The 24482-nt window shown below is 36.9% G+C and overlaps 1 protein-coding gene across 3 annotated transcripts in view; it reads left to right on the top strand.

The window, feature by feature from the left end:
* Positions 1–24482, top strand: part of KCTD3 (potassium channel tetramerization domain containing 3) — a 57310-nt gene that overhangs the window by 8205 nt on the left and 24623 nt on the right. For 2 of the 3 annotated variants that reach the window (XM_050780532.1, XM_050780523.1), the window contains exons 4-10: positions 344–417; positions 2126–2184; positions 2467–2547; positions 3463–3600; positions 4062–4152; positions 11032–11222; positions 23013–23128. In XM_050780532.1, coding sequence (XP_050636489.1) covers positions 344–417; positions 2126–2184; positions 2467–2547; positions 3463–3600; positions 4062–4152; positions 11032–11222; positions 23013–23128 — 750 coding nt within the window. The remainder of the gene's footprint in view (positions 1–343; positions 418–2125; positions 2185–2466; positions 2548–3462; positions 3601–4061; positions 4153–11031; positions 11223–23012; positions 23129–24482) is intronic. The other variant, XM_050780537.1, reaches the window with a different exon arrangement.

Below are 24482 nucleotides of genomic sequence, written 5' to 3'. Positions count from 1 at the left end.
TGAATTCTAGACTGTTTCAGATAAAAATGTTTCCTTAGGTGTCACTTTTACCAAAGGTGTCAATACAAGTGATTTTTAAGTAAGATTTTTTCTACGTATTAAAATATCAGTTTAATGGTAACTATTCAGGGGAAGAAAAATACACCATCTCAAGAAAAAGACACCATCTCATGAAATGGCACACAGAACTACATTCCAATTTTAGAAACATTAAAATTTAAGAGTGGAAACAAGGAAATGTAGTATTTAAATAATTCAGACTTTGTTACCTATTAGTGCTACAGATATTAAAGTTAAAAGATTAATTTGCAATTTGAAAATAAAACAGTTCTCTTTTTTACAGATATTTATTGATAGAGATCCAGCAGCATTTGCACCCATTTTAAATTTTCTTCGAACAAAAGAACTAGACTTAAGGTAAGAAATGCACTCTTTTTAAAGTAAATTATTACAGAGAAATATGTCTTTTTAGTATATTTTATGAACGAAAAGTTTTTTTTGGTTTGTTTTGTTTTTTGTTTTTTTTTTTCCCTTGAGTTAGGGTCTTGCTCTGTCGCCCAGGCTGGAGTGCAGTGGCATGATCTCTGCTCACTGCAACCTCCGCCTCTCAGGTTCAAACAGTTCTCCTGTCTCAGCCTCCCGAGTACCTGGGACTATAGGCACATGCCGCCATGCCCGGCTAATTTTTTGTATTTTAGTAGAGAAGGGGTTTCACTGTGTTGGCCCAGGCTGGCTGTGAACTCCTGAGCTCAGGCAATCTGCCCGCCTTAGCCTCCCAAAGTGCAGGGATTGCAGGAATGAGCCACTACGCCCAGCCGGAAAAGGTTTTATTTATTTATTTTTTTACTAAGACTTTGATTAAAAGTTTCCTCACACTGAAACTGGATGTGGTGGTACATGCCTATAATCCCAGCTACTCTGGAGAAGAGACTAAGGCAGGAGGATCCCTTGAGGCCAGGAGTTTGAGGCTGCAGTGAGTTTTGATCATGCCTCTGGCCAGTACTGCTGTACTGTTAGCACAAATAGTTTTGAAATAGAATAAGAAAGTTTCAAGCATTTTTTTTTTTTTTTTTTGAGACTGAGTCTCACTCTGTTGCCCAGGCCCACTGCAAGCTCCACCTCCTGGGTTCATGCCATTCTCCTGCCTCAGCCTCCCGACTAGCTGGAACTGCAGGCACCCACCACCATGCCCGGCTAATTTTTTTGTATTTTTAGCAGAGACGGGGCTTCACCGTTTTAGCCAGGATGGTCTCGATCTCCTCACCTCGTAATCCACCTGCTTTGGCCTCCCAAAGTGCTGGGATTATAGGCGTGAGCCACCAACCCCAGACACAAAGTTTTAAGCGCTTTTAATGTTAAACTAGTTATAACCAGTTTTACAAATAAAAACAAATTAACATAGTAATTGTATATGTTTATTAAGGCTGGGGAATATTTTTAAAATAAGGACAAATTCCAACTGAAACCTAAAATGAATCATTAGTATTATAAATTCTGAATCTTCCATTTCTTTAAAATTTTATTTTCATGTTACTTTACTTTACTACTATGAAGTAGCATCATTTCATCTGGATAACATAGCCCTTCCCAAGGCTAGTCTTTTTATTTTTCTATTTTATTTGTTCAAAAAATATTTATTACATAACTATTTTATATAAGCACTATGGTAGGCACTGTGAGGTATACATCAGAAATAGATCATGCTTGTAGGGAATTTACAGTGTAATTGGGGAGATTAAGATAAATATGTATAGAAATGATTATGATAAAAAGTTAAAAGCAGCTAATGCCATAAAAGAATGATTTCCATTCTATCCTTTGCCTTCTAGACAATTTATTTGTACTAGCCTGATAGATCCCTAATCTCTCCTTTAGTGACCCAATTCATATATATGTATATATATGAATGGTTTTTAAGTAGATAACAGAATATTTTTGTTCACATGCAGTTTTTATTTAGACTTCTTAATGATTAAGGATAATAGAAATAAAGAATATTAGGAGAAAAATAATTTTTCAAGCCTTATGACTGTATACATGAAGAACCTAGAATTTTTTACTTTCACCTCAGATAATAATACAGGTTTCCAGTGTTAGAGAATTTACATCATTTGTTTCTTTGTAGGGGAGTAAGTATTAATGTTCTCAGGCATGAAGCAGAATTTTACGGGATCACCCCATTAGGTATGTGTTCTTTTAACATTTGGTGTTTATGTGCTCTGTTAATATTTGATTTGACTCATGTATGAAACTTGCCCTAAATGAATTGTGTTTATATCAGGTCCTAATTTTTGATGGACTTGTTCAGTGCTTAGTTTTTGTGGATTTTCATAGTAAAAAGATATTGTGACTTAATTAAAATTTTCCTTTTCTTTCCTTATCCTCTTGAACTAGAGAAAATAAAAATGGAGTACTGTTTTTCTGTTTGCATGTACTCTTGACAAGTTTGCTTTGAAATGTTTTTAGTAAGAAGGCTTCTCTTATGTGAAGAATTGGAGCGTTCCTCTTGTGGCAGTGTCCTTTTTCATGGTTACTTGCCTCCACCAGGTATTTTCACTTTATTTAATCTTTTTAAAACTTCCTTCTATCATTAAGCAAGTACAAACATATGAATAGGAAAAACTATTCCTTGATTATTGAGTTTTTTGTCTGTAAGTCTGCTAGAAATGGTAAGAACTTTTGATTTTTACAGAAATTAAGTCACATTATATATTGGAGCAGGGATTTGGCAAACTTTTTCTGTAAAGAGCCAGATAGATTTTATGAGCCAGAGGATCTCTGTGGCAGCTACTTAACTCTGTCGTGTATACTACATGAAGAATAAGTGTAGCTCTAACCACTACAACTTTATTTACATAAATAGCATTGGGCTGGATTTTCCATGGCCCATAGTTTGCTGACCCCTATGTTAGAGCACTGGTTGTCAAACTGCTTTTTGGCAAAATTAAGGAATTCTGCAGGATAAGTCAGTGTCACCTCAGCCCCACTTTAGCTAGAAGAGCCTGCTTTTACCTGTGTTATAATGTACTTCTGAGCAAGATTTCATTTTAAAAAATGCTCCCCGTCAAATAAAAGAATGTTTGAAAGTATGGGGAAATTCAGTCCTAAATCAGATAAATTAGTACGTAGTACCTAACACATAATACCTGTACCATAATTGTAAAGAGTGGCTGACAGACTGGATTAATTACCCATTAATTCCGTAACCTCAAGCTTATTTATTGTAAGCAGTATGGCAGTAGCAGAAATCTGTTGACAGAATTTTGTCTTTCTCTTTGTTTTTTTCATTTTCATTTTATTTTTTAATTGTAATTAAATTATTTGCAATAATTTGCTATATTGGAAGATGTTATTTTGGCTTTAATGAAATTCACATTTTTATGTTTCTTTGTTACTATGTGATATTTTTAATTTTTGAAAGGTGAACTCAGGAATGTATTTGTTTTCTTCTTCTTTTTGTAGGGATTCCCAGTCGTAAAATAAACAACACAGTCAGATCTGCTGATTCTAGGAATGGACTTAATTCTACAGAAGGTGAAGCCCGGGGAAATGGTACACAGCCTGTTCTCTCTGGAACGGGAGAAGAAACTGTTAGGCTAGGTAAACAAAGATTACTGAAATTGAAAAAGAAAAATATGTACGTTTTTGGTTCTAGGTGATATTGAGTAATTACTTTTAAAGATTTTTGCCTCATCTCCTTTTTTATCCAGATTTATCATTTATATCTTAGAAAGGTCTCATTTAACACTTAATTTTTATTTAAAATACTATGTAATCTTTTGTCTTTTCTGAATCTTTAGAACAGCATTGACAAAATTTATCTGGTAAGAGCCAGAAATTAAATATTTTAGGCTTTGTGGGCCACACGTTCTCTGTCAGATCTACTCAACTTTGCCATTATAGCGTGAGCACATAATGGACAATATGTAAACAAGTAAGCATGGCTGAGTTCTAACAAAACTATTAACCAAAACAGGCAGAAAGCTGAAATTGGCCTGGGAGCTGTAATTTTCCAACCCCCAGTTTAGAATGTAAAATATTTCTTTTTCCAAAATCAACAGGATTTCCTGTGGATCCACGAAAGGTGCTAATAGTAGCTGGCCATCACAACTGGATTGTAGCTGCATATGCCCATTTTGCTGTGTGTTACAGGTAATGTATAATTAACAATGCTTTGCTTTTAGAGGTGGTAGTTTTAAAATTAATTGTGATTTTATATTTTTAGATTGAAAAGCTATCTTTTTTTAGTCATCAGGTTTTTTCCCTGCATATTTTACTCGTGTCTGTGTCATCTGATTAAGATTTAGTTTACTTTTATTTTTGCAGCTAATTTGGTAAATATTTCTGGTAGCCTTTTTGTGTTGTAAACATTTCGCAGACAAGTGTGGACTGTCATGAAACTGAGATATCTTGATGTATTATTTGTTGCTTATACCTAGCTTCTGAGACTGTAGTATATAATGACGTTAGACAGGATTATTCATGTGAGCTCCCTGATGGTCTATCTCTAATGATTCAGTGTTTTGTATTCTGTAGCAAGGGAGAGTACATTGGTCATAATTACCACATTTTGGGAAGTGAGGTAGTAAAGCAGGGCAGTTGTTGCACAAGTGGTATAGTTTAATATCTAATATGTGAAACTTACAAAGAAGTAGTTTGGTTTTACTAACGCTTACATTCTCAGAGCCTGAGAAGCAATGAAGAATAGTGTAGACGGGTTAATTTTTTTTTTTTGGTTGGGACTCTTAGTTCAAAATCACTGTATTCATTGAGAAATGTTGATGACGGAGAATGGTGTAGAAGCACAAAAGTGGTTGGAATATACTAGCTTAGATTATAATTTCATTTAATTGCAGAAAAATCAAAGATATATAAACTATTTGTTTATCCCTGTTGAGTTCAGTTAAGAAAAAATAGTCACGATAAGTTGAAAAATATCTAAAATGTCTTCTAAACTTTACAGATATAGTTTAAAGAATCCCAGATGTATTTTTTTTTAATCTGAATTTATGAAAGGTTTGGCATGTCTGGTAGTGCTGTTTACATCAGTAATCTCAGGTTTATATTTTCCTTGTAGTAATGATTAAGTGCAGACTTTATGTTTTAAGAGTGTTTTGGCGGGGCGCGGTGGGTCACGCCTGTAATCCCAGCACTTTGGGAGGCCGAGGTGGGTGGAGTTAAAGATCAGCCTGACCAACATGGTGAAACCCCATATCTACTGAAAATACAAAAATTAGCCAGGTGTGGTGATACATGCCTGTAATCCCATCTACTCGGGAGGCTGAGGCAGGAGAATCACTTGAACCCAGGAGGTGGGGGTTGCAGTGAGCTGAGATCTCACCGTTGTAATACAACCTGGGCAACAGATCAAGACTCCATCTCAATAAATAAGTAAATAAACTTTTTTTAAGAAAGAGTGTTTTGTGGATTTGTAATTTTAATTATGAAATAGCATGGAAATTTTTTTGCATAATTTTTTTGGGGATGGTTTTGTATGAGGCAAAGCTAATTTGGTAAAGGTATTTTTTTTAGGAAGCATTGTTTTGAATTTATCATCTTATGTATTTGAATTGGGATGACTTGTAGACTCTTGTTTACGTATTATGTACGTATTTTTGTCGATAACGAATTCCAGAAGGATTGTGAAATGATAAGTGATCGAAGTGTAACAGCATAACTTTCTTTTTGTCATTGTACACAATACTGAAGATTGCTCTTTTCCAGAAACACCACATTATGACGCACAATTTAACTCACTGGGTAATAATTGTAAGCAGGATGATGCTATTACATTTTCCAGTCTTTGTGTTTGCATTGATCACGATCTTTCTTTGCTTTCACCAAGTGTCTGACATTTCAAAGCAATATACTCATGCAAAGTGATGAAGGAAGAAAATTGAGGACATATTTGGATTTCCTCACATATAGTTAAATCATTCAGCACAATGGCAAAAAAAGATTTCAAAAGAAAGAAAAATATTTAAATTGTTTAAAAGTGTAATCTTTTCTACAAGTTGTTTTTCCTCAAGTTTTTATATCAATAAGTTACAAAATCTTTAAAAACAGAGTAGTACGTGAAGACCTGTATGATGTTCTCCTAGCTTCACTAATTTTCTACATGGTTAGGCTTTATGTTTATGTCTCTTTTTCTTGCTGAGTTTATGACAGTGTTACTTCTATTAACGAAGAGTAGTGTGAATTGCTGCCCCCTTGGGGCGTATATTCCATTTTAGATCTTTAATCCTTGTGGAGTTTACTTTTTTGTATGTGGTGTGAGATTTAAGGATTTATTTTATTTTCTTCTCAGTGGGTAGGTAATTATGTTCTGACAATTTATTACGTAAATCATTCTTTGTCCATGAATCTGATAGCCCATTTTATCTTGCTTTATGTGTGTGTATATACTTGGATCTGTTTTTCAGTTCTCTCATGTCCTTATGAAATATGTCTATTCTCATACAATTTGAGGTGATGTATGTTCATAGTAAGTTTCAAAATTTCACAGGGCATGTCCTCTTTATTGTATTTTATTGAGGTCTTCACGTAAGAAATAACTAGACATAACCACATTCTTCGCATAGCTGTCTTAACTTCAGAGGGTTGGTTTACTAGGCAGTGGTAAGATGATGGAGAGGTGAAATAGCAGAGCATATTCTTTCTTTCTTTTTTTTTTTTTTTTTTTTTTTTTTTTTGAGATGGAGTCTCGCTCTGCTGCCCAGGCTGGAGTGCAGTGGCCAGATCTCAGCTCACTGCAAGCTCCGCCTCCCGGGCTCACACCATTCTCCTGCCTCAGCCTCCCGAGTAGCTGGGACCACAGGCGCCCGCCACCTTGCCCGGCTAGTTTTTTGTATTTTTCAGTAGAGACGGGGTTTCACCGTGTCAGCCAGGATGGTCTCGATCTCCTGACCTCGTGATCCGCCCGCCTCGGCCTCCCAAAGTGCTGGGATTACAGGCTTGAGCCACCGTGCCCAGCCGAGCATATTCTTATATATTTTGTTTTATTTATTTTATTTATTATTATTACTTGTTTTGTTTTGTTTTTGAGATTTTGAGACAGAGTCTCGCCCTGTCATCCAGGCTGGAGTGCAGTGGCATGATCTCAGGTCACTGCAACGTCTGCCTCCTGGGTTCAAGCAGTTCTCCCACTTTAGCCTCCTGAGTAGCTAGGACTACAGGTGTGTACCACCACACCTGGCCAACTTTTGTATTTTTAGTAGAGATGGGGTTTCACTCTCTACTATGTTGAGTGAATATACCATGTTGGCCAGACTATTCTCAAACTCCTGATCTCAGGTGATCCGCCCGCCTCAGCCTTCCAAAGTGCTGGGATTCCAGGCGTGAGCCACTGTGCCTGGTCTTGTTCTACATATTTTAAATGGATTACTTGTATGGAAAATTATAGAGCAAATATGTACCTTCTTTGTAATTTTTTAAAAAACAAGTAAATTCACATATCTTATTAAGAGTTAAATTCTGTAGTTGTTATAGTCATTTTTAAATATGCTGTCCTGATTCTTTTACCCTTTTTTGACATGTCTTTATTGTGTAATACCCTAATTACTATAGAGAAAAACAACTTAGAAGAAGTAATATCTCTGTAAAAGATGAGATTATATAGTTTTTTTTTTTTTCTTTTTTTTTTAAGTGAATCCAAGTTTATTAAAGTAAAGGAATGAAAGAATGGCTACTCCAGAGCCAGAGCGGCCCTGAGGGCTGCTTGACTGAGTATACTTACAGTTATTTCTTGATTATATACTAAATAAGGGGTGGATTATTCATGAGTGTTTCTGAAAGGAGCAGGCAATTCCCAGAACTGAATGTTCCTCCCCTTTTTAGACCATATAGGATAACTTCCAGACACTAGATGTCATTTGTAAACTATCATGGGACTGGTGGGAGTGTCTTTTAGCATTATAATGCATTATAATTAGCGTATAATGAGCAGTGAGGACGACCAGAGGTCACTTTTGTTGCCATCTTCGTTTCAGTTTTGGCTGGCTTCTTTAGTCCATCCTGTTTTGTCAGCAGGATCTTTGTGACCTGTACCTTGTGCTAACCTCCTTTGTTACTCTGTGACTAAGAATGCTAACCTCCTGGCAATGCAGCCCAGCAGGTCTCAGCCTTATTTTACCCAGTCTCTATTCAACTCTGGTTTGAACGCCTCTGACATATTTTCCCCTTCCCTTTTACAAGGGTACTGTTAATCCTAAGGGTTGCAGAGGGAAGAGATTCATCTTCTGTAACTTCTGCAGTCTGAATAGGGATGATGATATTTCTGCCTATTAGGGTCTTCTGCATTCACAGTAGAGGAATGCTCAGTCAGAAACTGTCAGTATAGTGAGAACTCTGATTTCTGACAAAAAGTGATGACTGGAAAATTAATAAGTGTTCAAGTTAAGAAAGCACTGAGTAAGCTTATCTTTCATTCCTACACAAAGAGAACAACAGCAATATATTCTACAGTAACAAGGCAAAATAAGTAAAATTATCCCAAGTAAACTAAATAAAAGAAGGCTTTTCATGAACTGGGAAATTGTTGCAACCAAGCTGATACGGACTTGGAACCAAGCTGATATGCTAGCCAATTCCAATACATGCCCACAATTAGAATACTGATCCAGATTTTTGTGTTACGCGTGCCTCTTGTTTCTTCTGAACAGCAGCCACAGATCACTGCTTGGTCCACAAGAATAAGCAGGGTGAGTCCAAATTGCAGAAAAAACTCAAAAACTACTGATGAGACAAATCTAATAAAAGGTATACCATAATTTTTGAAACAATTTTCCTCTCTTCAGTCTTTCATTTTTACTAAAGACAAATCATGGTAGGACTGATTTGTTTGCAAGATAAGCTTTAGTCTTATTATACTTGGCCTGATTATTTGTATAAAGTGCAGCAAGAATGATTAGTTCCTATATAGGCTCTTTTTAAATTGACTTTGATGAAACTTTGATCCATAAAGAATCTCAAATTAGACTTCTTAAAGCCTTGAGCCTTGCCGTGGATTTATCATTGCCCGCAAACACCTGTATGAGTCGGATAAGTTTCTTTCCTCTTGAGGTTTCATGATAACTTGGGGCTTCTGGGCCTGTCAGAAAGTGACTTTCTTTACTTATCCCAGACAGGTCAGGAACCTTGTACAAGGACCATGTAGACAAGATATGTGGCCAGTTTTCCCAAGGGGCTTTTATCAGCTCTCTAAGTCAAATTTGGTTCCTTAAACAAGTCCATATCTGAAAGCATGGTATTCCAGTCAAAGCCTTGGTAAAATAACCAGTTTCTCCAATTGTCTCCTGTTACAAAAGAAAACAGACTCTTATTGCAGTTATATATTGCCATAAGTTAAGAATACTCACAAATAGTTTCCAAATTCTGGAGAAATCAGGTAGAGAGAAAGAAATATGCTCCAAATTTTGTTTATAAGAGTATACTTTACTCAATTGTTAAAAGCTGCAGAATCTCAAAAGAAAAGTGTTCTTGACTCCAAAGTTTCAGCTAATTGGTGCTGCAGTCTATTTCCTTTGGGTCAGGGGTCTCTCCACTCTCATTTCATAGTTTCCCAGGAAGATGTTACTGGAAAGGGTTCTCATCCAGACCCCAAAAAAGGGTTCTTGGATCTCTCACAAGAAAGAATTTGGGGTGATTCCTTAGAGTAAAGTGAAAGCAAGTTCATTAAGAAAGTAAAGGGATAAGAGAATGTCAGCAAATTTTAGTGTTTATTAGGTTATTTAAGTATTTTCATTTGTTTATCTTAACAAATGAATCCCATCTGGTGGCTGAAGAGGGTGGTTACAAATTATACAATGCTTAGGAAAAATTGATACATTTTTCTCTGTTGCTTTGAAGTTTAAGGAAATCATTAATTCTTCAAATTAATAGACTCAATTGTATATTCTTATGAATTATAGTTGTATTACTTGGCATACATATTTAAGGGAAAATGAAGTTGATGTGTTTTCATTTAGGCCCTTAGGTGACTATCATTTATGAATACCTAAGTTTGCTTTTTGCAGTGAATGTCAGGTAGTTTGCAAAAGAACACTTCTTTTCTTTCATCTTCTATTTATTCTCTTTGGTAAGACAAAAGGGAAACTTTATAGTTATATTTGCATCATTTGTTTAGTTTAAAAATAGATACTTCATAGTTCAACTCATTCATTATTATGATTACGTAACTGCTAAAGCACTAAATGTATGAAGGCTGCTATACATATAATCACATAGAAAACATGTCTTTAAAACCTAAATTCATATAGGGCAGAAAAAATTATTAAAAACTGACAGGAATATTTATTAGAGAAATTAGGTATTAAAGAATACACTAACTTTGACATTTGGGTAATCAATAGTTCATACAGTTTTGCATTTAGACCTTTAAAAACTAGTCTTCAGAAGATATTCTGCACCCTCTCGTTTTTTATATAATAGTGCTAAGGTATTGGAATGCATGTGATACACTCACTTATCTTAGTGTTTCTGGATAGACTGTCCATCTGAAGTACAAAAAGCAAGAGATTCAGTGTGTGTTGTTTCAGTTAATAAACACTGAGAAGCTGATTAATAACTGAAAGGTATAATAATTCTGAAATTCAGATTTTTGCTGATTGTTCGTACTCACAGAAGATGACAGTATCATTTGTGTGTGTGTGCATTTGTGTGTGTATGTATGTGTATGTGTAGAGAAACATGAAAGATAAAACCATCTTTTTTTAAAGTTTTTGAAATTTTTTAAAATTTGGAAGACTTACTAAATTATTCTTTGGAGAAATATAGAACTGTAGTCTCTTTCAAGTCATTATATGTCCTATGTATGCAGGTATAAAATACCCCAAGGATAATATTGTGGCTTCATAGGCGATATATATCAACAAAATTTTATTTGTTATAGGAAGGTGGGTGGGTAACTAGTTAGTGTTTTTTTGTTTTTTGTTTTGTTTTTTGTCATTGTTTTTTGTTTTTGGTGCATTGATGTGTATTCTGTTTGCTTAATTGCTGCCGAGTCTACCTTATGTGCCTGTTCTTCCTTAACAGAATCAAAGAATCTTCAGGATGGCAGCAAGTGTTTACGAGCCCATATTTGGATTGGACTATCGAACGAGTAGCTTTAAATGCAAAGGTGGTTGGAGGGCCACATGGAGACAAAGACAAAATGGTTGCTGTTGCCTCAGAGAGTAGCATCATCTTGTGGAGTGTTCAAGATGGGGGAAGTGGAAGTGAAATTGGTAGGAAGAATCTTGTTTATGTTGTAATTTGATGATATTAATATTTTGAAGTTTATAAAAGAGATTGGCACTGAATATGGAAATTAACCTGGACTATCACTTAGCTAGAGCTGCCACAGTATTTACTGTGGGAGGAAAGATCTGATAATGAAGGAAAAATGATGTTTTAGAAAAGACACGGGGAGCATCTTTTCACCACTTTAAGTGAAACCTGGCTGCTCTATGAGAATATTGCTTTTCCTGAATCCCACTTAGTGGTGGCTGTTTTCGCTGTTTTCTCTCCACCCCTCTCAAACCACTGAACCTGAATGTGGGGTAAGTTACTTTCTTGCTCCTCATTGTTGTTGCTTCTAGACCAGACATTCCAAGACTTTGGTTTCAGAACCCCTTAATCTTAAAAAGTTACTCAGTACCAGGTCTTTGTTTGTATGGGTTATTTTCTTTTTTTTTTTTACTTTTTTTTTTTTCTTTTGAGACTGAGTCTCGCTCTGCTGCCCAGGCTGTAGTGCAATGGCATGATCTCACCTCACTGCAACCTCTGCCTCCTGGGTTCAGGCAATTCTCGTGTCTCAGCCTCCTGAGTAGCTGGGACTACAGACACGCACCACCACGCCCAGCTAATTTTTTTGTGTTTTTAGTAGAGACAGGGTTTCACCGTGTTAGCCAGGATGGTCTTGATCTCCTGACCTTGTGATCCACCCACCTCGGCCTCCCAAAGTGCTGGAATTACAGGCATGAGCCACTGTGCCCGGCCTTTGTGTAGGTTATTTTCTGTCAGTATTTACTATATTAGAAATTAAAATGGAAATTTTTACAAATGTTAGTATAGCTATAATAATCCATTGCATAACTTAAGTAACTTTTTTAATGAGAAATAACCACATTTTCCAAAAATGTGTAAGAAGAATGGCATGGGTTTACAGTTTTGTAAATCTCTTTTTTAATTGTGATATCTATTTCTGCATTCAATCTGCTGTGATACATTGTTTTGATTGAAGTATATGAAGAAAACTTGAGCTTACACAGATATGTAGTTGGAAAAAACTTTTTTTTAGTCTTTTCAGAAAATTGTGCATAGTCTTCTTTGATTATTAAAACTCTGAAATCATATCAGTGAACTTTTCATATTTTGTTAAATTAAAATCCATCAGACTATTTTGTACTTTGAGTGAATCTTTTACCATACATGATTTTATAATGTGTTGGGCATTTGGAAATTGTTGGTTTGCTGAGTTATGTAGATCTTCCAAATGTTGATACCTTTCATTGTATAATATGAAAAAAATTGTATTCATTAGTGTCCCTGCTGACTACGTGTTAGGGAGTTGTCACACTCACTGTGGCAGATAAAAGTTTTCCAAACTGCAGATTTTCACTTGAAACGTTGAGTTTTTATCATTGGCAACAAATAACATCAGTTGTTTTCCTTTAAATAACAGGCTTACTTTGTTTATTTTTTGAAGATAATTCTGCCAACCACCCAACTCTGAATAACCATAGTCATCTCAAATTAAAATGGTACTTAATGAACAGAGCAGCGTGTGTAGCTCTTTGCTCCAGCAATTGTGAAGGTGCTTTTTCCTTGACATAGCCATAGCACTTAGTCATACAGAATATTAAGATATATAGTTGAAATTAAGTTTTAGTCAATACACATTTTTACTGCTTCATCAAGGACATTCTTTAGTTACTAGTGACCATTACATTCTCTGCCACAGACTTTCAAGAACATAAAAGGCCAAATCTTTAATCTTTAATCTTTAAATCTTAGATTTGGCCTTTTGTATTCTTGAAAGCCAATGGCAGAGAAGAATGCAGTGGTCACTAGTAAAGTTTAGTGCCACTGTCCTGGTTTGTGCTAAGTAAGGTACCTGCTGTTTTTACCAAACATTGCTTTGCATCATCGGTGTAAATATCAACAAAGATGTTCTCGAATAAGCCATGAAATACCCACTTTGACTATTTCAGCACTTCCTGTGTTTGTAGCTGTGCATTCACATAAAGGATTTTTAATGATCAGTTGAAGCTAATACCAGATGGATACAAGTAAAACACCTGGTGCAGCTAATACCAGCTGGATACGAGTAAAATCTCAGGTCTAGCCACATCTATATGTTCATCTGTTTGCAAGACAAAAATACAATTCTACAGACAAGAGATTGACTCTCTGCCAGATTTTTAGATTGAAGAGTTACTGTATTATTGAAAAGTTAACATGTTATTTCTTCATGGACTTTTCATCTAGCAGGCATTCAGCGTTGTCATCTGTGCAAGGCTTTATTAGTCTCTTAGCAATTGAGTATATTTCTCTAGCCACTGTGATGTCTTAACTTACCTTTGAGATCCTTCATTAGCTTTTTCATTTCTAGTTTGAAGGTCTATACCAAACAATTTCTGGATTAAATGAGTTTTTTTACATCTTTATTTAAAATACTTAATTTCCTTTTCTTCTTTTCTTTCCTTTTTTTTTCTGAGATAGGGTCTTGTTCTGTTACACAGGCTGGAGTGCAGTGAAGTGATCCTAGCTCACTGCAGCCTCAACCTCCTGGACTCAAACACTGAAGCAGTCCTCACACCTCAGTCTCCTTAGTAGCTAGAACTATAGGCAGACACCACCACGCCTGGCTATTATTTTTTAATCATTGTGTAAATGGGGTCTCATTATGTTGCCCAGGTCTCGAATTCTTAAGCTTTAGTGATCCTCCTACCTTGGCTTTCCAAAGTGCTGGGATTACAGGCGTGAGTCACTGTGCCTGGCCAATTTGTTTTTCTTTAAACTCTTGAGTATTCAGTCTCAGTGAATCTACAACTGACATGATACTATTCAAAAGTGTTTTGCTACGTAAAGCACAATAACGTTAAATTGCTAATATCTATAAAGTTTGAGGGAAAAATAGTTTTTGTTATTTTAAAATTTTTATTGGCTGGGCATGGCAGCTGATGCCTGTAATCCCAGCACTTTGGGAGGCTGAGGGGGGGTGGATCACGAGGTCAGGAGTTCGAGACCAGCCTGACCAACATGGTGAAACCCCATCTTTACTAAAAATACAAAAATTAGCCGGGCGTGGTGCCATGCACCTGTAATCCCAGCTACTCAGAAGGCTGAGGCAGGAGAATCGCTGGAATCCAGGAGGCGGAGGTTGCAGTGAGCCAAGATCACACCATTGCACTCCAGCCTGGGTGACAGAATGGCACTCGGTCTCAAAAAAAAAAAAAAGAAAAATTATAGTTTTGCTCAATTGTTTGAGTCTTTCCTTTTATGAGTCAAAGAATTCTGATTTTTCTTTGTCAGCATCTTTAGACTTAGGTGGTGCACCTATGGATTGAGCAGGCCAGTGTTCTAATTTTCCTTTTTAAAGCCAGTGATCCATCACTACATGTAAGAATATATTTTTATTTTTTTTTTATTTATTTTTTTTTTTGAGAAGGAGTCTCGCTCTGTAGCCCAGGCTGGAGTGCAGTGGCCGGATCTCAGCTCACTGCAAGCTCCGCCTCCTGGGTTCACGCCATTCTCCGGCCTCAGCCTCCCGAGTAGCTGGGACTACAGGCGCTGCCACCTCGCCCGGCTATTTTTTGTATTTCTTAGTAGAGACGGGGTTTCACCGTGTTAGCCAGGATGGTCTCGATCTCCTGACCTCGTGATCCGCCCATCTCGGCCTCCCAAAGTGCTGGGATTACAGGCTTGAGCCACCGCGCCCGGCCAAGAATATATTTTTAAAAATTGTGGAACAAAAAATTTTTAATAGTTTTTGGTAAAATATAAAAATTTAGAAAACTTTCAAAACATCTTTAATACTAATATTGCAGAACAACATAGCGGTATTTACTTATTTCTTGTACTACTTTGTAGGTGCACGAAAACTTGGATTTCAAAATAATTTATTGGACAATAATGAGGTTGCAGAGATCGTAGCAGATGTAAACTGAAGATAGCTAATAAGAGCACACTAGAAGTATTTAGAACAAACTACGTTAATCTTGGGAAGTTTAGTTATACTGTAAGCCCACCACTAGAGATAATTATAGAAAAAATAAAAATATATATGCAGATTCTATTAGCTGTCTTAATCGTGACCTCATCACGTGTCATGTAGCCTCTGGAAAACTCCTCTGTATACTCTTAGAGAATAAAAATTTTTTAAAGGCAAATTTTTTTTCATGTTACCATGAAAATAGTCTTTTCCTCTCAGACTTCTGGTAAGGGTCTTAGGTAACCATGTTTCCCAGACCACACTTTGAAAACCGCTGTTCTAGACCATTGTCCTTTCCTTCTTTCCCAACCTTCCTTCTCTCCCATCTGGTTTTGGATTCATGCCTTCTAGACTTAACATAGCCTTCACCTGCCCTCTGGGTTACTATCCTTCATTCCTTTGAAGTTATTAGCTCCAGTTCCCTGATTGAATTTTTCAACCCCACTGGATTCTCTTCATTGGTCACTTCCCCTTTTTGTCAGATGTGGAGTCTGTCCTTATAATCACTCTTTAGCATAGAGCCTCGAGTTTCTTGGGTCTCTCCATCTCTATGGCTGATTATGGCTGGGAAAAAGAAATGCGCGTGCACATGTCCACACATGCACACACACACCAATGCTGTCTCAATTCCTGACCTCTATCTCAAGTGGGCCTTTAAAGCTACCCAGCAATCCTACTGTATAATCCTTTTTGGTTCTCTCTGTTACTCTCCTGGGTGATACTTCATACTTTTTTCTTTCTCCATGAACTTACAACACCTCTGTCATTCTCATTGAGAGGATAGAGAAAGCCAGGAGAAATTTTCCCTAAGTTGTTATCGTCACATGTGCCCATCTCTGTGTATCAGTTCTGATATTCTCCATTGTTTCTGTTGTTACTGTGATTAAATTTTCTCTGCTCTTACCTAGGGCCAGTTTCTCCAGTTATCTACTAGATGCTATTTTCCCTCACTCCTCGAGTACATTGCAATTCCCCCTCTCTCCTAAATCAATAAAAATTTCCCACTCTGTGGCATCATTTTCATCAGCATACATTCGTGCAGTAATTCAGCCTTAAAAGCAATAACAAAGACTACCCTACATTCTCTTCTAATTTCCTCCTTTTTTTTTTTTTTTTTTGCTTCTCTTAAAGCTAGTGGGCCTTAATCCATTTGGGCTGCTGTAACAAAAACATATTCTTGGTGGCTTATAGATCTATTCTATAAATCTATTTGTCACAGTTCTAAAGGCTGTGAGCAGGCCAGTATCAAGGCACCAGTAGAGAGAGAGTAGTTATCTCATCTTACTGTTTCCATGTCATCCTCTCTCTCAGACTTGCTCTGATTGTGCTTTTCCCCTCAACCAATCCATAAAACTATTGATAGTGTTACCCATGATCTCTGTTCTGCTAAATCCCATGATCAAATTCTAGTCTTTCTCTTACTAGAACTGTCATCTGGTGTGTTTTATATTGCTTAATTACGCCTTTGCCTTTGAAGACTTTCTTCTTTTGCCTTCCAGGACACCTTGTTGTACTGATTTTCATCCTAGTTCTGTGTTTCTTCTTAGCTTTTGATAGTTCTTCCTTATTTGCCTGACCACACAATATTGGCATACCTCAGGGCCCAGTCCTTGGACTCCATCTTTTGTATTTATTCTGTTCGTGATCTTAAAGCCTTTGTGAATGCTTTCTATATGCTGATGGCTTGCAGGTTTATATATCTAATCTGGACCCCTTAACTGAACTGCAGAATTTTATATCTGTGTTAAGAGTCGTAAGACCACTCCTGGATTCAGTGATTTGCTAGGAGGACTCACAGGACTCAGCGTATAGAGGTTCTTAGAGCTATGATTTATTACAATGAAAGCATACAAAGCAGAATCAACAACAACAAAAGACACATGGGTCAAAGTCTGAAGGAAACCAGGAGCAAGCTTCTAAGAGTTCTCTTCTAGTGGAGTCTCTCAGGATGTGCTTAATTCCTACAACAACAAATTGTGACAATACTTGTGAAATATCTGTCAGGGAAACTTACTAGAAACTTAGTTTTCCAGATCATTACCGGAGGCCAGTTATGTCAGCATCCTTTGCCTAGTATGTACCGAGATTCCAGATTCCCAGAAGGAAAGAAAGTGTTCAACATAAGCTGCATTGTTTATGCAGTTTAGGCTTTTTGTCACCATAGATTAGATTTCCTTTACCTAGAATTTCAGGAGTAGAATTATATAGTATGTATTCTTTTGTGCCTGGCTTTTTATTAAACTTAATGCTTTTGAAATTCATCCATGTTGTTGCATGTATCAATTGTCTGTTCCTTTTTATTGCTGAGTAGTATTCCATTGAAATAATATGGCAGATTTGTTTATCCATTCACCTGTTGATAGACACTTGGCTTATTTCCAATTTGGAGATATTACGAATAAAGCTGCAGTTAACATTCAAGTAGAAGTCTTTCTGTGGAAATATCCTTTCTTAAGGCAAATATATAGGAGTGGAATTTCTTAGTCATGTGGAAAGTCAATGTTTAAGGTTACAAAAAACTGCCAAACTGTTTTCCAAAAGTACCTTTTTACATTTTTACTTGCAGTGTGTGAGAGTTGCAGCTGCTCCACATGCTAATCAACACTTAGTATTGTCGGTCTTTTTAATTTGAGCCATTACTGTGGATTTTAATGGTTCAGTGCTTTTAATTGTGGCTTTAACTGCATTTTTCTGATAATTAATAATACTGAGCATCTTTTCCTGTACTTAATGACCATTTGTATATTTTGAGAAGTGTCTCTAAATCATTTGCCCCCTTTTTGATGAGGTTGTCATCCTGTTACTTATTTGTAAATTTTTTTTACATATTCTAGATTTATGTTTCACAACAAAGGAAATCTTATCCACCAAGGGACATTTGGAAATGTCTGGAGACATTTTTGGTTGACACAGTTGAGGGAGGCCTGTACCTGTCCTCCTTCCCCTTTTCTCCATCTCTCCCTTGCTCCCTCCCTCTTCCTCCTTTTGAGCTTTCTAGATCACTTTATTAACCTGAGGTTGTGGGAGCCCTGATTTTTTATTTCATTTTTTTCTTCTCCGTTCTTCAGTTTAGGTATCTTTTATTGATCTATCTTTAATGTCTTTTATATTTCTGCAGTATTCAATCTGCAGTTAAGTTCATCTAGTGAATTTTCATTTGAAATGTTGGACTTTTTCGCTCTAGCATTATTTTTTGATTCCATTTTCTAGTTTGTTTCTTCTGCTAAGATTTCTTTTTGTTCATTATGTTCACTTTTTAGTATTTATAATAGATGTTTAATTCATTAAAGTTTTTGTCTGCTAATATCAATATCTGGTTATCATGTTTTTATTTTGGGTCACATTTTCCTGTTTCACATGTCTAGAGAGTTTTGATTATGTGCTGTACACGTGTGTGTGATACATTTTGTAGGGTTATGAATCATGTTGCCTTCCTTTAAAAGTTGTGAGCTTTGTTCTGGCAGGCAATTAAATTACTGAAGGATCTTGAACCTGTTAGGCTTGTTTCAGTACTTTGTTAGGGGTAGGTAGCCTCTTCTAGCTTTATTTTTAATTTTAGGGCAGGGCTCCTTTTCAAGGGTGTAGTCCTTATTTTTAAGATGTTGCTTTTCTGGAATCTTATTTAACTGAATGCCTGAGGGGCTCAGCAAGAACTCTCTACTTGTATTGATTTGGAACTACTCGATCTACCCACATATATGATCTCTGGTATCTGATATCTCCAGTTACCTCTTAGTCCTAAAGCTGCCTGCCTGCCTTCTTTTCTTTTCTTTTTTCTTTTCTTTTCTTTTCTTTTCTTTTTTGTTTTCTTTTCTTTTCTTTCTTCCCTCTTCTTTTTTTTTTCTTTTTTCTCAGAGTCTTGCTCTGTTGCCAGGCTGGAGTGCAGTGGCGCGATCTTGGCTTACTGCAACCTCCGCCTCCCAGGTTGAAGGGATTCTCCTGTCTCAGCCTCCCTCCCAAGTAGCTGAGACTACAGGCGTGTGCCACCACACCCAGCTAATTTCTGTATTTTTAGTAGAGGCAGGTTTCACCATGTTGACTGGATGGTCTCGATCTCTTGACCTCGTAATCCGCCTGCCTCGGCCTCCCAAAGTGCTGAGATTACAGGTGTGAGCCACTGCGCCTGGCCAGCAGCCTTTCTTTCCTTGGAGATTCTTGCCCTGCCCAGGTGCAGTTTGGCCTTAGCCAGGGTCTTAGGAAAACACTTATGCAACTTTTATGCCACCCCTTCCCCACTGTGGCACGGTTCCCTTCCTTCTTGTGCTGTACCTACAAATTCTAGCCTCAAGTTCTTCGCCTCCTCAGTTCAGGGAAATCATCTCTCTTTATTTGGTGTATTAGTCCATTTTCACACTGCTGATAAAGACACCCAAGACTGGGAAATTCACAAAAGAAAGAGGTTTAATTGGACTTACAGTTCCACAGGCTGGGGAGGCCTCACAATCATGGCAGAAGGCAAGGAGGAGCAAGTCACATCTTACGTGGATGGCAGCAGGCAAAGAGAGCTTGTGCAGAGAAACTCCTGTTTTTAAAACCAGATCTTATGAGACAATCCATTCCCTATCACAAGAACGACACAGGAAAGACCCGTCCCCATGATTCAGTCATTTCCCATGAGGTTCCTCTCACAACACCTGGGAATTATGGGAGCTACAAGATGAGATTTGGGTGGGGCACAGAACCAAACCATATCACTTGGGTCTCACCTTGCTATGCTGTGATAGAAAGTACTCTTATGCAGAAAGCCGGGGGTAATGTGGGGGCTTGTCAGTGTGTTTCCATCTCTCAGGTCCCCTGCTGCCTGTTGTCCAATACCTAAAAACAATTGTTTCATCATTTTTTTTTGTTGTTCTTATTGCTGTTTTGAAGTGGAGAATAATCGGGTGCCATTTATTCTATCATGGTCGACAGCTTAAGTCTTCCCAAACAACTTTAAGAAAAAAGAAATGTAACATAAACAATTTTGAAATTATAATACATTGGTAACTAAACAGAAGGTAAACCAGTTGTGATTTCTTTTTCCTTTTTCAAGTAGCTATTCGTAACATACTAATAAGTGAAGGAAATTTTATTACTTGCTTGGTGTTCAAAGGCTAATGTGATAGGTAGCTATGTTATGAGCTGGTACAGTAGTAATTTGTTCATGCCCTGTAAAAGAAGCCATTTGTTGTTAACAGATGTTCTTCAGAACATGACAACACTATCCAAAGAAAATTGTTAGAGTTGGTATATCCGTGATAGGGCTCTCCCAGAGGCTGAACTCCCTTCATTATAACTTAGATAAGACAGAGTTACTGGGTTGCCGCTATAAGCAATATTTTACCAAGAGGGCCCCTTAAACAGGAACTGGTCATTATTTATACTGTTGTCTTCCCTGTCACTGGTGCTCAGGATTGTTGAGCCTAAGCGGGAGTGACATTTTAAATTTCATGAGACCATTCAGAGTGTCTTTCTTGATTTCCCAGAACCTCATCCTTCTCTGGAGTAATCAATGTTAGTTGGTTTTCCTGTTTTCATTTCTGCCTTTCACATAGCCCATGATACTGAATATAGTTGGCTTCACATGTTCTAAAACATGTTCACATTGTTTGTTATCATCAGTAAAGTACTATTATGTAGAATCCCTAAAATTGTATATACAATGTGAACTGATGACTTTATGCTTTGAAGTGGCAGGTTCATTTCTTAACCAATTAAGAAATGGGCAAAGGACTTAGCTTTGTGTGTGTGTGTTGTACTTTATTTTGTTCTAGCTTTTTGGGCTGATATAATGTGTTTCATGTGCATGCTTGTGTAAATATGGATTTTATACATATAATTAAAATGTTTATATAAAAGAGATTTCTGGCAATACTTAGCAAGTGTTTTGTTTTGGTTTCTTTTTGTCATGTATCATCTTGCTAGATGCCTTGCTTTTACAAGACTGATTAAAAGTTTTCAAGGTGTTATTTGTCACTAGTCTTCTGTATCATACAGTTCTGAACACAAAGAAAATACCTAGCACCAGTATAAGATTCAAAAGAAATCAGTAATCTTTCTGGCTTATGCTTTTAAAGCATGTTATAATTGCATTCAGTTGCTTTGTTTTTCCCATGAGTGCTTCAAGGTTTCATGCATTTTTTTCTCAGCTAAATGCTGACGAAGTTGTTTGTATTGGCACAGGTACTTTTTAAAAATAAATAAACTGATACTTGAAGCAGCCAAAGATCTATATAAAAGAGTATTTTAGAGGTGAGACTTATTTCCCAGCATTATTAGATAAAAAATATATTTCCCATAAAGTGTTTTTCAAATAAAAGATAATGCTATTTAAATGCTAGAATTGGATTATAACTTTTTTTTTTTTTTCCGAGTTGCTCTGTCACCCAGGCTGGAGTGCACTGTTGTGGTCTCAGCTCACTGTAACCTCTGCCTCTGGGTGCAAGCGATTCTCCTGCCATAGCCTCCCCAGTAGCTGGGATTACAGGCGTGTGCTACCATACCCAGCTAATTTTTGTATTTTTGGTAGAGATAGAGTTTCACTATGTTGCCCAGGCTGGTCTTGAACTCCTGACCTCAAGTGATCCACCCTCCCTGGCCTCCCAAAGTGCTGGGATTACAGACGTGAGCCATCGTGCCTGGCCAGTTATAACATTTTTAAGCTCAAGTGATCATTGAAACATTTAGCTTAGACCCTATTTTGTAGTTGAGATAAGAACCAAAAAAGTGGCAAACAAAGGTACTCTGAGAGCCAGGATCCCAACCCAGGTTCTCCTGACTCCTAGTGCAGTACTCTGCTAAAGAGAGACAACTGTATAAGGCCAATATGCCATACCAGGATGAGCCTAGAATTCTCTGCTTAGGCATTGTTGGGTCTTTTGCTGTTGATTGTGATATGTGCTCATTACAACCTCGCTCACCTACACTTATCTTCTGTTTGCTCAGATTCCCTGAGCTTGCCATTATTCAGTCTCCCAATTAGATGGACTCCTATTAACCTTTAAAAACTCCAACTGAGATGGCTTCTTTTCTAAGATATATTTTCAACCACCTTTACATGCCCTCTTTTACCCCATAGATACTATTGTACCCTGTGCATCCTTCTGTTATTGTTATATCAAATTATAATTGGTTGCAGTTTTTTCTCTACTAAAGTGTAAGTTCTTAGTAACATCTCGTCATCTTGTGTTTTTTAATCCTAAAGCCTAATGTAGTGTCTTTTGAATTAATTAAATTGAGATTGCAGTGCTGGAAAACATGGGGTTTAAAATAAGCTCTGAGTAAAAGGCCCGAATGTTTGTTTTTAGTATTGTGTGACTTCTTGCTGCTTTTTTCTCCTTTTTACTTATTTCCAGAATTTAGACACATTGTGGATAGTTGAGGTTGCCAAGTCTGTGTGTTCAGATCACTAGTTCCTAAATATCGGGTCTATGGACAAGCTGCATCTAACTCGCCTATGGATTTTGTAACAATACAGTAGGTTTTCTGATTTAGTGAGTCTGGCATGGATCCCAGGATCCTTTTTGTTTTGTTTTGTTTATTTTAAATCTGTCAGTCAGGTTATTTTGATGATCAACTGAAGTTAGGAACCAAGCTTCAGGATAAGGTGTTAGAGCAGTGTGAGATGGCTTGGAGCAGATTCTTCCTTGCTTTAGTAGTTCTGTAAGCTGCTTAAGAGCTTGTGAGTTTCTTATTTCTGGTCCCCAAACACGTATAGCACATAGTTTGTAGTAATGAGAATAGGTTTAAATTGTCACCTTTAAGATGTTTTTAATCCAGGTTTTGATTAATTATAAAAATGGTGACCGATTAACCTTTTTATTTTTTATTGTCATTTAAGGAGTGTTCAGCCTGGGTGTTCCTGTAGATGCTCTCTTCTTTATTGGTAACCAGTTGGTGGCCACGAGTCATACAGGGAAAGTGGGAGTGTGGAATGCTGTCACTCAGCACTGGCAGGTTAGTTTTAACTAAAGCATATTACAGAAGTTAAAATATTTCTGAAACGTATGCTGATTATGTATTTTTTTTCCTTGTAGAATTCATATTGTTTCTGGTTTCGATTATACAAATATTGAATGAATGTAGTGGTCAATTTTTTTACTAGATGCATATTTGAGCATATTTTCAAGAGTTTAAGTTACTTTGGAAAATAAGTGAGTTTTTTAAACTGTGGTTTGGCATTTCTCCATTTGTTTTAAATGTTCGAAGTTCAATGCCTTGAGCATGGTAGTCCAGGCAAATTTTATTTCCTGAACAGGAGCACAGATCTGTGTGAAAACCCATAATCTGTTCAGAGATGATAGCACGCTAAATACTCTCAAGTACTTGAGAGGAGTAAGAAAGAGGTAAGACTTTAAAAAGGTTAATACCTGATTCTTAAAGGAAAGAGGAAGAATTAAGGACTTTAAGCAGGGAGTGACATAAGCAGATCCATGTTTTAGAAAGGTAACAGTGGTTGCTAAAATGAAAGGTGGACTGGAGGTCAGGAGGGAATCTACTACAGCAATACAGCAATCGAGAAGCAGAGCACTTCAACTAACGGCAGTGGTAGTCGAGGTGGCAAAGATGAGTACATTTGAAAAATATTTCATAGACCTTCCTAAAATGACAGGTCTGCTATCTGATTGATGTGGGAAATTGAAGAAAGAGAAATGTATTTCTAATTTTGGGTTTCTAGTTTGACAATCCAGTAGCTGGTAGTATTTTGAATTGATAGGAAACGTGGGAAGAGAAGCAGATAGGCTGGTGGGTCAAGTGAAGAATGGTTAAATTGATTAATACGTTTACTTTGAGATTCCTATGGTTATTCAAGGTAGATGTTAGGTATATAGTTGGAAGTACTCCTTTGGAATTTAGGAAAGAAGAAAGGTGAGAAATCTTTAGAGTCCATAATATTTATGTGATAAAAAAATTGATAAGATTTTCCATTGAGTGGGTATATAGAAAGAAAGCAAAATCCAAATTAGAACTTTGGGGGAACGTTAGCATTTAAGGGGACAAGATAGATGACGAAGAGCCAAAGAACATGACATGATTGAGAAATGACATTAATTTTGGCAGTAGATATCATTTTCAAATATATATGTTAGGTATTGGTGGAAGAAAGCTAGATGGCAGGAAATGAGGAAGTAAAAGATCAGAGAAAGGAGACAGCAGATTCAAATACCTTTCAAGAAGTTTGGTGGTGAAGGAAAGCAGAGAATCAAAGTGATGGCTTAAGGATCAATGCTGGTTTGAAAAAAAAGATATTTGGTGCTTTATTTTTCCTCTAGGTTAGGACAGGCTTGAGCATACTTGTAGCTAGAGAGAA

The sequence above is a fragment of the Macaca thibetana genome, chromosome 1 (genome assembly GCF_024542745.1).
Source record: "Macaca thibetana thibetana isolate TM-01 chromosome 1, ASM2454274v1, whole genome shotgun sequence".
Taxonomy (NCBI): domain Eukaryota; kingdom Metazoa; phylum Chordata; class Mammalia; order Primates; family Cercopithecidae; genus Macaca; species Macaca thibetana.
Note: the sequence above shows the minus strand (reverse complement) of the source record. Positions and strands in the feature narration are given on the sequence as shown.